Source organism: Apteryx rowi, unplaced genomic scaffold (genome assembly GCF_003343035.1).
Source record: "Apteryx rowi isolate R43461 unplaced genomic scaffold, aptRow1 scaffold_324, whole genome shotgun sequence".
In the NCBI taxonomy this organism is placed as follows: domain Eukaryota; kingdom Metazoa; phylum Chordata; class Aves; order Apterygiformes; family Apterygidae; genus Apteryx; species Apteryx rowi.
The window spans coordinates 238,507-256,793 of NW_020449686.1; the positions used below are offsets into that span (position 1 = coordinate 238,507).

At 34.8% G+C, this 18,287-nt stretch overlaps 1 protein-coding gene across 19 annotated transcripts in view; it reads right to left on the reverse strand.

The window, feature by feature from the left end:
* Positions 1 to 18,287, reverse strand: part of BCAS3 (BCAS3, microtubule associated cell migration factor) — a 385,039-nt gene that overhangs the window by 225,510 nt on the left and 141,242 nt on the right. For all 19 annotated transcript variants that reach the window (XM_026071332.1, XM_026071331.1, XM_026071350.1 and 16 more), the window contains 3 exons: positions 16,434 to 16,584; positions 1,505 to 1,629; positions 711 to 876 (listed from right to left, as the gene is read on the reverse strand). In XM_026071332.1, the coding sequence (XP_025927117.1) occupies positions 711 to 876; positions 1,505 to 1,629; positions 16,434 to 16,584 (442 nt within the window). The remainder of the gene's footprint in view (positions 1 to 710; positions 877 to 1,504; positions 1,630 to 16,433; positions 16,585 to 18,287) is intronic.

The window sequence follows — 18,287 nt, forward strand, 5'->3', positions numbered from 1 at the left end:
AACCTACTCATTTCAACAATAATGGTCTAGAAGTCTGTGTTGTAATTTTAATTAGGGTGGGCCATTCCTAAATAGCTTGGTAAATCAAGTATTGATCAATATAGTCCAGCAATGAGCAGCACTAAGGAATATAGGAGCCAAGAAAAATCGATAGAAAAATATTTTAAAATGTCAAAAGCACTGACAACAGTTTCTCATCAATTTTTGTTTACTTTCCTCCACATGTCAGGAATAATTTCTGCAACTATCTTGAGAAATGCTACCTTCAGCTACTTCCAGGATAACTTGCCTGATGCAATGCTTTATCTTGGAAGCCTCATGTGTGTCTTGTGGCAGAATTCTGTATTTTAACACTATTAAAATAATTGTTTCTCTTTATATAAAGAACTAAATTACAACCTGATCATTTAAAATCATTAGTTGATAAGGCTCTCTACTGATCTAAAACATGTTCATGTAGATCCAGGTCTACAAAAGTATTTAAATGGTTAGCTCCATTTAGACACTTAAGCACTAACAGAACTACACGAAAACTTAGTCTTAAGTTTGCTATGAGGAGTCCTCTCTTTCAATGGAAAATCGTAGGACTCTGTAGAGCATAAAAACACGGCTGAAAATCATGATGCAGTTCATTCTTCCCCTTCCAAGAAAAGCTCATGATAGTTTTCTGGACAAGAATAAAGAGAAGAAAAAGTAAGGGAATGAGCTACCTAACCAAAGTCCAGCTGGCTCTTGGGCACGTCGCCATTTCCAAGGGCGTGTCATCACTAATCTTGGGAGCAGTGCTGAGTGGACGTGGTTCCAATACGTGTTCCACCAGGCTACCATAACAACTGATAATATACAATGATTCCACTACAAACTGTTTTGATTGATCTATTTGCAAGAAGAAAGAGAAAATCTTATTAACAGCAGATCAGAATCACAAAAAAAGTATTTACAGCAACAGTAGATACCTAATTCTTTTAAGTCTCTTGCCTTTATACGCTTGTCATTAAAAATGTGAATTAAAAGAAGGGAAGGGCTGGACAAAGAGAAAAGTGTACAAATCACAATTAATTTTTACCTTGTTTACAAAAATATAAATACCACATGTACAAGTAGGTAGAACAGAGTTTCTCAAAGTGTGTTTGGGTAGTTACACATTGCTAAAGGTATGTCTATACAGTCACTGCAGTAAAGGTGTTTCACCCTTACAGCACTGCTTTTTCTGGGAAATTTCACATGTTATCTTTGCATTGAGCCACCAGAAAGTTTCTTTTCTGTCATTGTAACATAAAAGATCAATGGCTCATTCAGCTAATTTAAATTTCTTGTAAATTGTCTTTTTTTTTTTTTTTTTAAACCTAAAGCACCGCAACTGCACATTCCCAAAAAATCTCCATTGTCGCTGAGTTTAAGGAACAAAATAAATATGCACCATCTGCTCACAAATCACCACAAAATGAGGCAAAAAATAGAGAACTTAAATTTAAATCCAATTCTATTTTTGTAGTATACAAACCTTTTTCTCTTTTCAGACCAGGATTGTTTGCAAACCAGGATCTTGATGATCCAAAGACTGCAGCGACACAGAACTCTCCTCCCACAGATTTACTGGGCGAAATTTGTGGAGCTGGCTTGGTTTTGCTTCAAGAAAGAACAAAATAAAATTATGACAGTTAATTCTCAAAAATTAAGATGCCCCTTGCTTAAAAGTCATTCTAAGATATTAATTCAGAAGGGTTAGTTCCCAAAAGATTTAGTAGGGTTTATAGACACTTGGAGTTTCTCGATAATAGGTCCCAAATTCCCCTTGACCATTGAACGCATTAACTTTAAGAGGAGTACTGTCTAATAATGCAGAATTTTTCTGACTGTTTGAAAGACCCCATATTTAACATCTGCATTCAATACAAACAACTTACAAAGTGAATACAGACATTTGTATTCATCTTAAGTCCTTTGAGAATGAAAATCCAGATTCTGGGTCAGTCATTCTAGTTGGTTGCCATTTTCTTGCATTTTTAAAGATACCTACGAATACATCTAACATGGACTGCTGATCAGTTATAACCTGGCACAGTGCTGATGTCACTGAAACTACTAAGATATATGCAACACGGGCAAAAGGGTAAGGAAACAACATGCAGAGGATACAAGGAAATGGAAACAAAGCATAGACACATGTGTTATGTTAAAACAAATCAGTAATTTTATCATATAAAATTAGATTAACAAACATTCTCTTCTGAAACACCACAATGTGCATGTAGCAGGTATAGGGGTTTATAATTATGTTTAATGGAAACATCATTTGTTGCTTTAATTTTCTTCTTCTTTTTCTTAAAAACAAGGCTTCAAATAGCTTGTAATAGGTGAAATCAATCACTCAAAAGCAAAACTATATACAGGAATCTAAGGATAATAAAACTCTGACATATTCTATTTTATATAAATTCAAAATAATTTTCAGAGCATTGTCCATTTTTTCAATTCATTAAACCAAGATTTCATCCTTTGCTTAGTAGAAAAGATGTTTGAGAGGTTCACCCAGGATTCCTCCTTCTCCACATTTCAGTTTTTTCAACTGATTATTTAATCTCCTTCTTTATCCAGTTTCACTGCTTCACTTGCTACCTCACCCTCCTTTGCTTTTTTCGTCTATTAATTTCTTGTTCCACAGTATATCATCCTGTGATTATATTGTCATGTTATATTATTTGTTTTTAAGTAATGCTCTTCAATCCTAACAAATAAGTGTGTGAGCGCTTGCATATATGTGTGTGTGCGTGTGTGTGCAAATATATTATCATGAACTGAAGGGGCAGAGAAATATTTAAAAATAGCTGTCAGCAATTCAAACACTATGCATAATTATATTTGCACTTAATTCATACTACTCTTTTTTTTGTTAATTACAAGTTACTTGTACGCAGTTAAGTGGCTCAACTGAATGAACCTACAGGGATATTAAAGTGAGAACAAATTATGAATCAACTTAATGTAAAAATAACATAAGAAAAGCAAGTTAAACAAAAATTATTGTATGAGCTAGGCTCCTCTGAAACTTCTGCACCTGGGCTGCCCAGAGACCTATGTCTTGGTCCTCTAAAGCTCAATCCTGATCTCATTGAAATATATGGCAAAATTGACACTGATTTCAAACACTTAATTTCTTTCCAACACCTAGATACAGTAAATGACATGGGGAAAACATGAACGTCATTAAAAACACAGTCACCATGATTACTGTCATGCAACCTGAAACACTGAAAATTGCCTTCAACCTGAACTCAACCTAAAGCAAATACTTTTTGTAACATACACTTATGAAAACGGGAGAAAAGACTGATTGTTTGCATTCACACCGTATTTGCAGAAAGGTTTCTGCAAGGACTTTACAGAAATTGTTATAGAGCTTCTAACACCTCGTGAGACACTACTCTGCTGCTTTTACAGATGGACCCACTGAGGCACAGCAGGACTAAGCGACTTGCCATTAATCACACACATAGCAAGCCAGCGGTCACAGGTTTCATTTACAAAAAGGCCTTGCAAAAGAAATTCCATTACATTGACCAGAGTCAATGGAAAGACTGAGACAGATTTTAGCAGATTTAGATCAGTCCTGAAGCTCTCGTACATACATGAGAAACTAGAACGCCACAAAAGAGCAAATATAATTTAGTCAGTAACTCTGGTATTGAAGCACCACAAAGCACCCAATATCCAACTGTTACAACTACCATTGCAAATTACTTGGTCAAAAATCTGTGTTCCAAAAAGTTGCCAACTATAAATATATTACCTTGTTTCCAGTGGCACTTCACAACTATATTAGAATATTTAAATTGATATTAATATATTAAGTACTTTAGCAGCTCAGAAAAATTCAGTATAGATTTATTTCACTTTGAAATACTCATCTGTCACAGAAACAGTATTTTTAGCCAGTTCTGTAACAAACAACGTATCAATAACTATTTTTAGTTCTCACCTTCCAAATATATTCATACATTATATATGACCAGTATTCCTACAGAAATGAAAATGTACATGTATGCACTAGAGTCCTGTTACTTACTGATCTATACTTCAATCAATAAATGATTGTATTTAATATAGAACAATATTATCCAAAAAGACAATGCTACCCCTCAATCAATACAAACAATAAGTACAGATATGATTCAGCTATATTCATTTTCTCTTATAAGACACTTGTGAAGAGAATAATCTATGATTCACATATTCTGAACATTTATACAATACAATGTGAGATTAATAAAATAACTTAAAATGAGAAAAATACATCTGGGAACATATTCTGGCCTCAGTTACAAACTAGAATAAATTCTGAGAGATGTAACTGACTTCAATAGCTTCTTTAAGCACTTAAGCAGAAGTGAAATTGGTCCCCTAACAATAAGGTATGAAATCTTTACAGGGTTCTCCATGCTCTTAGTCCCAAAGATCTACGTTTGTCAAAATACACACACAAACAGCCTTAGAGAAAATGGTCTAAGCTACATTCTATTTACACCATGTCTTTAAAACGTACATCTTTCAAGGCATGCATTTAAGTGTTGGTTTCAGTGCCAAAACATTTTCCATTTAAGAATGATGTTTTGTAGACAGAAAGAGCAGACCTTGTAAAACATGATTACTCATGTGGTTAAACTTAGTTCTGCTAAAAAAAAGAACAAGTACTAGTGCATCATATTGGTTTAGACATATTTCTGAAAAAACTGTAGTGATGTCAACAAGTCCATACTGAAAACTTTTGTAACTAAGGAATCTTTCATTTTACCATCATTTTACTTTATCCTCAAGTTTTCATCAATACATTCCAAATCAAATTTCTTTCAGTAGACCCCAAAAGCCCAGTTATTTTCAGTAACAGTAATGCCATTAGAAAAATACATTTTCACATCAATGTGATATTTTAACAACTTGGAAACTATAAATCCTAATTATTATACAGATGCAAACACCCTCTCAGCTTTATAATTGATAACAAAACAATAATGATGAAGGTAGGTGGTGAATGACTTGTTTCTACTGTGAACTTCTGCTCTTTACTTGCTCTTAGCCTGTCAGCACTTCATAAATTATTCCAAGGACTGAAATTAGGCACATTTTGCCTCACTCCTAAAAACAGTTAATTTAAATGACTCTTTACAATATACTGACTTTCAGAATATTAGGCCGTATTTTTACTGAAAGTGGTTATGATGCAGGAAGAAGGGCATCTGTATGGGGAAATCTGCGTTAACATGGGACCAAAATATTCACCCTTATATTTTCTGTCTTCCACACTGAGAAAAAATGGCACTATATTTAAGACATGGGGAAGATAAAAAGCCAGGGTGTACTTTTTCACGTCTGGGTCTACCCAACTATGTAACTAAACCACCACTGCAAAAAGACACAGCAGCATTTTGGTCACAATTGTATCTTGGCAGAAACCTATAGCAGCAGGGAAGAAAAATAAAACCAAAAAAACAGCTAATTTTTCAGAAGCCTCCCTACGGCAGAGATTCTTTTCTGCTTGTTTCACTTCAGGGCGGCCAGAAAGGATTTCTTCCTCTATCACCTGAACAAATCTTGCCCATAAAAGTGGAGGCTCACGGATCTCTGAAAGGCAAGGGCAACCCACTGCCACCAGCCACTTCCGCTGTTCTCCCATTGCTCTGCAGCTCCTCTGCTGGAAGCCCGGCATGGGCAGGGCCCAAGGAACTGGAATATACATCCTGAGGGGTTTGATTTTCACCGCAAGCTCTGCTGTGGGAAGAATGGATAAAAAAGCGCGTGGAGGAAGAGAGAAGTGGAGACCATGCACACCCTCTTGCCTCTGCCACATAAATCCCTCCGGAGCCTGTGGCCGCAGCACAAGGGGTGGGGATTGAGGAGGGGGTCGATGCTTTCCGCAGAGACGTGGCTGCAACTCCTTCCTAGAGATGAGCTGTAGGAGTACAATAGCCATAAAAAAGACCTTTCAGCGACACAGGCCCTGTTCTGCCTCATATTTAATGAGAGCTGTGCCTGAACTGAAGACCATTTAAGCATAACTGCAGTTGCAAACAGCTGACGTTCACCTACCCCAGTTGAAGACAATGACAAAAACTCCTATTAAAAGTCAAATTAATACCAAGGTCCAGTTGAATGCCAAGATCTTTGAGGAAATACATGTTGCTGCTAGTCATTAAACTCTCTAAATTCATTTTAGAATATTATTCCCATTTTAAATGCAGGAACACTTAGGCACATAAAAATACTACAATTTAATGGCAACATTTGGATAACAGAGTTTGAGAGTTCTCAATCCCTGGTTCAGTGTTCAAAGCACAAGACAAAGTTACCAGTAGGAAAGAACAATGTCTCAAAACTTCTAGTAAAACTCTAAAATCAACATGTCAGACTTTTTTTTTTTTTTTAAGATAAAGTAATTGTCTATACAAGGAACATAAAAACTATATAATAAATATTTAGGCTTCCTTAAGAAACTTGGGTCTGTATTTGGAAGAGACCTTGCCAAAGTGCTATCCTACGTATTAACACACTCCTGAATCACAGCCTGACTTAGTGACAACATTCTTAAAGATATAGATGTATACATGTCCAAAGAAAAATTAGATGAGCATTTTCTACTGAAATGGCCTAAAACAGATAGGAACAAACCAAAAAAAAAGTTAATTTGGCAGATATTAAAAAAATTAAGAGACTCAGCAGTAGCATGCAAGTGTTTTCACATTTACAGTGAAACAAGAAAGGATTAAGAACGGCACAAATTCTGTCATAACCTCTGAAAATATATTGTGTTATTTTACATATCATAATAAGTGATACTAATTTTAATTATTTTATCACATTTTTAGTTCACTTTATTGAAGAAAATGAATAAGGATTAATACTATTAAAATATTTTGAAAACCATAGTCAACTATATGATGACAGCTACACAGTACAGCTTTGGAGTGTTCCTCAAAGATCTGTGTGTCTTATAAAATACTGTTTGCTCTTAAATCTGTCTTTAAGTTCACAAAGTCAAACAAGTGTCACAACTTTTTTTTTTTTTAAAGCTTTGTTACACTTGATTAAAATCTTCTAGTTAAGCAAATAGATAAATTACATATACATGATATGATAGAACTGGTTTACAAATTCAAATTTATAAAAATAGCATGACTCGCATTCTCTGCAGTTTCTATTCAGTTTTATAGTACCAATGAATAGGCTTCAAATACATCAGATTCATAAAAATAAAAGCACCTATGCTGATCAATAACTAAAACTGCTGAAATGGAAAGATACTTGGGTTTTGAAGGTAGCCTAAATAAGTGGCAACAAAAGCATCAGGAGAAAAATATTGCAAGAAATTTGTCATTACATTAATAAAATACCAAAAAAAGCATACTTTCTCAAAATACATAAATTACTGTTGTGCCTAAAACAAGAAAAAAAGACATGTTTCCAGTTGCTATATCATGAATAAAACAAAGAAGAAAAATAAGAAAAATAAGAAAAAAAATATGTAGGGTTTTTTATTCAACAGGCAGTAAGCTGTCAAATCTCCATTCATTTTGTTTACATAATTTTAGGTCTCATTAAGACTTTAATGGAAACAACATGACTTCTTCCCCTGCCCAAAGCGTATATTTAATCCCAATTTCTCTGTAGGCTAGTAGAGACCATATTTCTGAACTAGCACTGGCACTAAACAAACCACAAAAGAGTCTTGGGAAAGACAGGCAACGATTTTTGAGTCTATTTCATATATTCCTCTCTTTAATCTAGGCCTTTTAATCTTGCTTCAAACTAAAATCATTTCTGGTTGACAAGTGTCTCTGTGTGTCTGCTGAAACGCTGGGAGCCTGCTTTGTGAAGGGGGCTACCGACACATGCGTTTGCTATGACAATCCGCATTGCAAACTTTCCTTTCTGTGCCTTGTAAACTTTATTTACAAGTGGTTCTTAGGAAGACTACGTCAGGAACCACATACAAAAAAATACTGTATTTTATTCACAGAACTTTGTGTTATTAGTTCATTCTAATGTAATAGTCATGTAATAATGATTCTCTAGGAATAAGGAAATTTCACCTTCTTTCCTTCAGTGTTACATTTAGAGCCTTTGCTTTTCTTGTGTTTGGTATAGCTCTTAATTCTTCATTAACTATCCTCTTCCATTCTCTTAAGAATTCAGTATTTTAATGAAGCTCTTAAGAAGCTCTTTCTGCTGGAGAAAGAATTTTGATATAGACATAAGGGGGTGATATATGTGGAACAAACTCCTATTAGTAGACCCAGGAACCACATACACAGATTCACAGATATAGCTGATACAGATCCTCAGCTAAACTTAAAACCATCCAAACTCCTAGCTAAAAGTATCTAAAACTTTTTAATAAAGTTCTAAAATTTTCAAACTTCTGACATTCTTCTTGCCTAAATCTTTAACCACCTAACCATCACCTTATTATAAAAAGGTGACTAGGAGATTACGTAGCACTGTATGAATATTAAACCAAGCTCCAACACAGAGAAACTTGGTAAGATTGTCGTTATTCTGTCTGTATTTTTGTGATAGGCCGCAATTTTACATATTCAAACCAACAGATTTTATTATTTAGAATATCCTGATTTTAGAGGAACTTTTTTTTTTTTTTTTTTTTAAGCATGGTAAGCCTTTTTTTTTGGTAGTGGTTATTTTACTTTACTGTCTATTCATTGCTATCTGCTTTATTATCAAGAGGTCATCATGTTTTCTGTCTGTAAGCAACTTAGTGCTCAGCTGCTACAATAAGGGAAGCTATATATAAAAAAAAGAGAGACCTGTTTGGAAAGATTGCATTCATTTTTGCCTACTGGGAAATAATTTCATTTTTTCAGTTTCTCTTTACTTGCAAATTATATGCCCTCTGAAAGAAAGAAAGAAAGAAAGAAAGAAAGAAAGAAAGAAAGAAAGAAGTGAATACATTGGTTTCACAATGCTTGATGGTGAATACACATCCATAGTTTAAAAGTGAAATTATGCAGTGCTTCCACCTATGGATCAGCCATGCAGTAAACAAACAAAAAAAATTAAAAAGTCTTAACACAGTTATTTTCAGTGAGTATTGCAAATGAATTATAGGCATGCTGGGATTGAACTGGGAACTCACCATGGAGCTTTTATAGAAAAACATCCTGCTCCAAACAGGTAAGGTCTTCACGTAAAGGGGAAAAATGCACAAAAAATTAGATGAAAACTCAATTATCAAGAAGTACACTGTATATCATGCTATTAAGATATATGCAAAAGGTAAACAAAATAATTTTTATAACTGTTTATGGTGCCCTGAAAGAGATGTAGAACTCCAATGTCACAAGCATGCTGACGCTCACAGACGTAACAACCGCTCACGTGAACAGTCCCACTGACAAAGCAGCAGCGCAGCCCAGAAGCACGCGTTTACAGGGCAGGCTCCTCATGCACTAACTGCTGTGGCAAAAGTAACGCGTCAGTCGCAAGCAGGTTTTGACGTTATATTTTCAGGTTAGACACAGTTTATTTCTCCTTCCTGCAATCTGCTGACAATTCTGCGGCAAAAGCAGTCAAGAGCCTTAAACAGACATTAAAGTCAAAATTAACACACAAAGTAAATTACCATCAACAGCAACAAATAAGTGGGTGTTTTCCATGAAACACTGAAGGTCTGACTGTGAGAGTTTTAAAAGTCCTAAGCAAGAAGGGCTACAGGCACAAGCAGTGTCTTTTAGGGAGAGTTCCCCAGGCCTTTTCCAAGATAAAAATACACTATTAAATTAAAAAGCTTTAGCAACTGTATGACATAGAATTCTTTTTCCCCCACTTACAAGCTAGCACGGAACATGGGAAAGAGAACCATGACTTATTTCAAATGCATTTGATGTTAAATGCTGATTTAGGCTTAATGTTTTGGGCCACTCAGTTTATCCACGGCATGAATTTTTTTTGTTCAAGTATTTTGCACAGTGTACAACTTTTAGAGAGGTATCATACAGCAGTAATTTCAGTGCATTTTTCATAGATTTTTTCCTTTGTTGTTTACATCACCCTTGAAAAAGCCACAGCTATATTCACACTTGCATAAAATCTGAAATTTAGAGCTACTCACATGCTCAAGGCTTCTTTAATTCTCATTTGAGATGCAACATTATCCACAAAATTGCTGAATAATTGATTTTGTAAATGCCAGTGTGTCATTATTCTTTTTATACTCTGACTCAGGGATAAATTCTGGCTACTTGAAACAGAAGTGAAATACTTCCAGGCAAGCAAGTAAAAGGGAAGGCCTACTGTAGAGAGACGTATAAAGCACGCAGTCATATGCCTACGCAATTAAGAATCTACCAGCGTGATAAAAACTAATTCTGTGAACTAAATCTGACATGAGCACAACATCAATCAGTACAGACATGCTCTTAAAAGAACATTTAGGTGAAGGCACAAAAATTAAGCCATGTATTCTTCTAGATCTGAAGAATTAAAAATCCAGTAAAGAATACCATATTGCAGGAAAAAAAATCCTGTTTTTTTTCCCCTTATTAGCAATATACATCAAAAACTAAATTAAAAGTCTTTCAGACTCTATGTAAACAGACTAACCTTTAATTGTTTTATTTAAATAAATATTTGGTTCCCACTCTGGGAGAGAGAGCGCTCTTAGGGTGGAACTGGCTGCTTTTCTAGACATAATATATCATACTTGAATAGTGATAAGACCCAAATTTTATGAATGGATCTCTTATACAGTCAATACATGCAGTCCCTGAGTCAAAGGCCATCCGAATGGTTCAACAGAAGATTAGCAAAGCCTTGTAAATATTAAATGAAAAATTGTTAATATTTTGCATAATCCATAGTCAATATAATCTAAAAGCTAGAAGCTACCTAGAACTAATTTGAAGTGTCATCAACTAGCGGTCTAATCTGACTGGCAGCCAACAAGTTCTAAATTATGATCCTGGATATTTGGCAAATAATTTGTTTCTCTCTGCCTCAGTTTCTCTGTCTGCAAAAAGCAGGCAAACGACGCTTATTTAAGATTAGAATATTTTAGAAGATAACAGTATTTTTTGGCACAACATAATCTGTTGACATGATTATATTTCTAAATTAACAAATTTTCTCTTTCAAATTGCAAAATGACTGAGATGGATTCATTCTAAAAAGGAGGGCGTTTGGGTTTTTTTAGGCATAGATTCAAATTCCTGTATCACCAAGAACATGCAATTACATTTCAAAAGACTAAGTGTATTCTTAATAAAAAGCCATAAGTGTGAGAGAAAGCTTAGCATTTTCTTTACGCTCAGTAGATCCAATTTCTTTTAAAATTACAATTTTTTTTGTGATCTTTATACACAATTATTTTCTACTAATTCCTTTATGTAATATGGATGGTATGCTAATTAAAAAAAAAAAAAAAAAAGACAATATACAAGATAACCCAGCCTTGAAAAGATAGCACCAGATGGCTATATTCGGTGACAGTAACACAGCAATGCCAAGGCAAAAAACTCACTGAGGTTCTCCACAAGCCAGTAGGGAATCACAAAGGAAAATGATTAAATGAAGATGATATACGATTCAAAATTCCACGAGAATATATATTTTTTTTACTTAATTTGTTATCTGATCTCAAGTTTTATCAAATTCAAAACTGTTACATTCTTTAATTTTGTTAGCATGCTTAATAAAAACATGCAACTATTTAAGCTCCTAATAAAGTGTGCAATATCCACTTACCCTAACCCTCACTGCTATCATGTTGCGATCTAAAGTGAGAATCCTTTCATAAAAAAAGACATCTGAAAATCACTGCAGTGATTACTGCAGTGCAAACTGCTGTATTTCTTACCAATTATAAATCATTACGGTAGTTGCTTTATTACCAGAATTTAGCACAGAAGTTTAAGATAATAACAAACATGTTTGAGAAATGTGTCTAAAAGAGAATATCCGGCTTCAACGTGCAAGTGAATTGACCTATTTTTCTGAATTATTTAGCTTTAGTTTTATTTTTTTCTCTTTTTTCATTACTGCTACCTACGTAATTTGATCACAACATCAAGACTTTGCTCTCCTATTTTTGCTTGCCTCAGTAATAGAACCTGTGATAAATCAAGCTCTTCTGTGTCAAAATGTATCAAATGGGCATCAGTGATTTTCAGTACGTTTAATACAAGCAGTGAGAAACACTAAAATGATAAAATCTCATCCTGATTCAACAGAGACTTTACCTCCTTTTCCATTTCCTTATGGGGGACAAAAAAAATGGAGAATGGAGTGAAGAATGGATAGAGTTTTACATTTAAAAACTCACTGTCTTTCAGGTGGAAAAACCAAGACTTGCTCCTGTTCTTCTGAGGTGCATTGGGGGTGGGAGGTGTCTGTTTTGACAAGACACTAATAATGAAGATTACATTAGCTGTTTTGCTACAGCTGTAATGAATTTGGATATGAAGTATGATATAAATACAATGACCATTCCTCAAGAAGTTAAATGCCGCTATCAGAGAAGCCAACTTTTACAAGAGTTTTTCTTTTTTAGCAATTATTTTATCTTCTATTTCTCTCCTCCTTCCTATCACAGTCCAAGTTCCCACATTCGTTCCAACTGGAAACTAACTACAACTTGATCCATAAACACAAGAGTGGTTATAAAAGCTACTGCAAAGCACAAAGCTGTCTTCTAACATATTCTAATACACTGTCTTTTATAGACAAGCATGAGATGGATGATACAGTTCTTCCCTTTCAAATCTATAAGCTCTTTGTAAATGAGCAATGAATTAATCCTTTCACCAGAGTTGAGAAGGAAGTCAGCATTACTGCTAAAATTTTGAGAGGGAAACTGAGGCACAGATGTACAAAGACTTATTAAAACTAGTTCTTTTACCCTCTTACATCCCCCTAATCTTTAAAACATAAGATGCTTCCTTCCTCATTAGTATTAGAGCCCCTTTGGGAAAGCCTATCTGTTCTTCGGATTGTGCTGACAGTACAAACTACAGGAAAGCGAGTCAATGAGATGACAAAATATGGGAACAAAAGCAAAGTGCTTCACGAAGGTGGGGAAATTACAATGAGAGGTTTGAAAAAGCAGTGAAGAAACATAGGGCAAGAAACAAGGAAACAAGAGTGATGGGCAGGCAAGCAAGTAATGCTCTGAGGTACTTAGTGAGAATATAACTTGCATTCAAAATGAAGAGTTCAATGAGTGATCAAAAAATGTTCCGAAACCCACAAGCTGACATGAGGAAAAAGCACCCGCGATGAACAGTGCAGTAATGACACAACTCCAGATCCTGGTCTTTCATTCCCAAAGGGCTACTGTGAATAATTTTTAAAAATTTACTACTCTTCTGCTTGTCAAGTAAAGTGACATGCTTTGCAACTCAGCTTCAGACAGATAATTTTAAGAGCACTGATCAATCCTTTTAGACAAAAAATATTTTGTTGTCTTAGATATAAGCGGAACAAAAAGCATCTTTTTGCTTATGAAAACTGTAAAATGTGGTTAAGAACTTTAATGTTAAAGAAGCCTTTCAAATGCTAAAAGCAAATACAATGGACAGTTAGAGAACTGCTAATTATACAATACTCTTTTAGTCTTGCTTTTTACTTTCAGAATTGTACTGTAACAGATTACAGTTATAATTCTTTAAAAGTAGCAACAACAGAAAAGGAGTCTGGTCTGAGTGCCACTGAATGGCAGTTGTAAAATCCAACCGATGGCAAATTCTTCTCCTTTTCTGATTGCTGCACAATCACAAGGTTAAGCAGCTGCTTCCAAAGAGGCGGCTTGTTTCCTTGGAGCAGTGCTTAGAGGTGCTGACCATGTAGGTGTAAATACATCTGTCTTTTGCCATTTGCAGTAATACATGCCTCCTACACTTCTCCGAGGGAGGCAGATGGTCCCTGTCCTGTCTAAATGTTACACTGTTCAGACTTACATTGCTATGTGTTTCTAGAAATATGAGGGCAGATGTTAAATATGTTAAACACACGCTTTGCCCCCTGGAGGTTTAAGTTAAGGCTGCTGTCTCAATTTGGTCATTTTAGGCATGCCAGGCTTCTTGGATCCTAGGCGTTCCTCTTAAATCCCTGCTTTATAAATACAGCTTTTCATGTTAATTTTGTGTACTTTCATCAAATATTTTGGATGCAGAACAAGTGAAGGAAGCTATCGGCTTAGCATTACACATTCATACAGGCTTTGCTGAAAATTATGATCCTCATTCATGAAAACTCTATTTACACAGCCGGGTATTTCCCAGGACTGTTTTGTTGTTGTTGTTGTTCTTCTATGTAAGCCTCACTGGATATTTCGAATTTAAGCAATTTAAAAATTACACAAAATAACAGGACAAGGACAGTTCATGCGGGGTAAAGTTTACTTAATGAAAACTATGAACCATTTGAATACATTTAAGATATATAAGAATAAAATGTTAAATATGGAACACAATTTATTACATTTAAAATAGTTGTAGAAAATCTGTGGTATCACCACAGTATTTCCACTAAAGAAACGGTCTTCATAAAGGCAGCAGTGTTAATTACTGTTGTAATAAACTGCACTGGCGGGTTGTTTGTTTTTTTTAAACCATCTTCCTCACCATTTCTCCTATCATGCTGCCGTCCTTCCTGCAGACCCTCAACTGTCTTTTTATTTTCTTCACCTGTGTTCTCTTGCTCTCTAGTTCTAATCATCTACTCCAATTTGAGTAAGCTACCAACTCAACTCAGAATTGCATTTCTGTCCTTCTCTGACTGTTGCATTCTCTACCCTTCAAGATATATTTCTGATACTTTCCCTCTTTGGGCAACTGTATCTTTCTGCTTATTTCCATGCACATCAACCTTTTTCTGATCTTAGCTCCCTTCCCGTCCTCATCCAAGATCACACCTGTTCTACAACTTCTGACTACTAACACACCCCATTTCCCTTGCCTGTGATTAAATTGTAAGCAGAGAAAACCTGCAAATATAAGCACTTGAAATGTATGCATGAAAAAAGCAAACCACAGTATAACCCTTGTCCTGTTTCTTTACTGTTTCCTAAGTCCCATTTACAATCATCTCTGAAGTTTGGGTAGATGGTCTCCGCGCTTAAGGCAATTACATGTTCTCAGTTCAGAATTTGTTTCTACAAGCCTAGTGAAATTCCTGTTTACAGCAGCGAGAGGAGGACTGAATTGTTAGATAAACACATATACAGATATACATATACATACATATGTAAGCTTTAGAATCTCATCATGCATACTTACACTGCTAAACAAACAATAACAAATAAATTTTACACAGTGCCCTAAACACTTAATTGTAGGATATGGTGTAATTAGGAAGAGAGGGAATAACTCCTAGTTTCTTCCTGAAAAATACCTCCTGGGTCAGAAAACACAAGGTAAAATTCACCTAACTGTTGGTGTTTAATCAAGAAACCAATGAAGCAAGACACTGCCTACTCCATTTGCTAAAATCTAGAAAAAAATTATAAATCTGTAGCAATCTCAACTGTTTTGTCTAAACAAGTCAAACTTGATCTATTTTTCTTATGAATACAAAAACATCAGTCTATAACATAATGAATGAATCAGACTTCAAAATTTCAACAAGAAAATGTTCAAGGTTTTAAACACTACCAAAAAGAGGGAGAAGAAAAAAAAAATCAATTACTAGTTTTATGAATTAATTGCAAAAACTGAAGATTTGAGATTAGCAAGACAAAAATATCAACTGTTGAAACTATCAATCTTCTGAGTAATTATAAAGTACATATATTTGGTAGAGCTTTTTACAAATATTTTGAAGTGCTTTACACATGGCACACTGAAGAGTACCAAAGTGCTGCTGGCTCTGGAGTGAAAATCCACAAGTATCATGGTACAGAACAGTCACTTAAATGGAAAAATAATATCAAGAAAATATTGGAATTAAGTTTCCTCTTTATATTCATTCTGGCTTACTCTCTATTTGTGATTGTCAAAAACCATCTCTGGTTGAAAAGTTTTGAAATCAAAATAAACACATTTTTTCTATCTTTAAGTTAAAACCACTTTATAACTTACTCTGACTGAATACAGGTCTGCTTATGCATCATACCAATTTGTGCTATGAAACTTCTCCTGATGTCAGTGTACAGTACTTCCCATACAGTAGATTGCAAGAAAATAACCCATCCAAACAAACACTCCTGAATTCTTGGACAGATCTGTTTTTCAGGTTTTGTTTGCTTATCTGATGCTAATTTTCCTTGCTAGTTCCCCCCACCACACCTCTTTTCCTATCTATTCTGTTGCCATTAAATCATATATACTGGAATAAAAGAATGAATAATCTAAGTATCACTAGTAACACAAATTATTTCTTTGTAAATCATAAATAACCAAGTTAAGAAAGGTTTATGCGGATACACTTACCCTGTGCGTTTGGTGATGGTCCCTAATGTCATTGGCTGTTTGATCTGAGCAAGAGGCAACACCACAGTCAGACTTGGAAGAGGCAGGAGTCGAGGGTTCCCAGGATTATTGTTTGTGAAGTTATTGTAAGTGTCTTGGCTGTTCAATTTACCTTGACAGGATAAAGATGAAATGAAATGTATTACTGGAATTTTTTCCTCCATTTATTGTTTCTAATAAAAAGGAATAATGAGCTCCTATTGTAAACAGAAACAAATCCAAAAGAGTCATCTTGAATTCAGGTAAAAAAATTATATATACATATAAAGACAACAGAAGCAGATACACACACATACACATACGCTTATTTATGGGGGTTAAGGTTCCCCTCCAGGGAAAGGAAATTATTTATGCTGCTGTCATTTGACTGAGAGTTCTGTTCAGTCCAAAAAACAAATCCTAGATTCAAATTCTCTATTAAAAAAAAATATTCTTGAAGGGAACTATTTTCCTGAAGTACCACATTCTGTGCTCATAATTGAAAGTCCTGAAAAGGTCGCTCTTGTTGTCTTTATGGATAAAGGCACACATAATAGTAATCTGCTGGACTAAGAAAGGAGAAAAATACCACAAGCATCTATACAAAGTAAAGCCAACCCAAAACATTTAAAAATCAAGAAAGAATTGAAGAAGTAACAAAATTTATATTCAAAAAAGAGGAATTAAAAGCAAATAAAATATAGGTATTCAAAAGAAGGAAGGGGAAAACGTAACAAAAAAATCCTAACAACACTAAATTTAGCTTGTTTCAAAGAGGTCTGGGCTGGATATATGCCCAGTTTAGATACGCTTTCTTACTTTCTGTATCATTCTGTAGTCACAACCTTTCATTCTTCAGTTAGAAAGGGAAACTAGCTACAAATTTCATGGACAGCAGAGAAAGAAATGTGAAGAAACCAAAGAAAGGAGTTAAACAAAAAAGGGGCCAGTCTGCTTATAACAGAATCAAAAGTACTTTAAATAGACAAGCAACCATGAATTAAAAGGTTTAGATCATTAACTTGTTTTTCTGTGTTCCTATAATGCTGTGAAATGCTGGCTTTGTTCTTAATCAAAAGGGAGCCATATTGGGAATTAGGCTCCTAAACAACCGATGCATTCTGCACAGATATTATACAAGTCCCAGGCCAAATCCATACAATCTGACTCAAGAGCAGCCACCTTTTCTCGAGGAAGAAAAACAGCACAGAAAAGGGTTTCTCACAGGAAGCTGGCTGAAAAGCTTTAATGGTACTTCAGATGGATTGAAAATAGGAAAAGGAAGGCGGAAAAATCTTAATGAATGTCTCATCATCCTAAAGACACTCAATGCTTCCTTTACCCTTCTTTTAATACTATATAACTGTAAGCTTTGAGTTTTTATTTGTTTTTCTACAAAGTACATAGACCTCTGCATCTTAGAAAAGCACAATAACAAAAAATGATGAAATTACAAAGTGTATTTTCTGTTAAGTATCTGGCCTGAACATTGGTCAATACATTTTAAGAGAAATAGCAAGGCTTTAATGAATAACAAGCCTATTGAAGTCTCAGAGAACAGATTTCATTAATAGCAATTTTCCTGCACCAACTTGGAATAAAAAGAAACAGGAAAGAAAAAAAAACCCGTCTTTTTTTAAATTAAGACTGAGATGCAATTAATTTTTTAAGATTAGTTTCATAACGCATCCTTGGTTCTTGCAGAAAGCAGCTTGAATAGTTTTCTGCATTATTGTCTAATTAGTTACTGTTGGATGTAATCAAAGCCTCTTTGAAAATGTTGCACTCTCCTACATTCACCACGGGCAACCGCATGCTACACAGCAAACAGGGAGC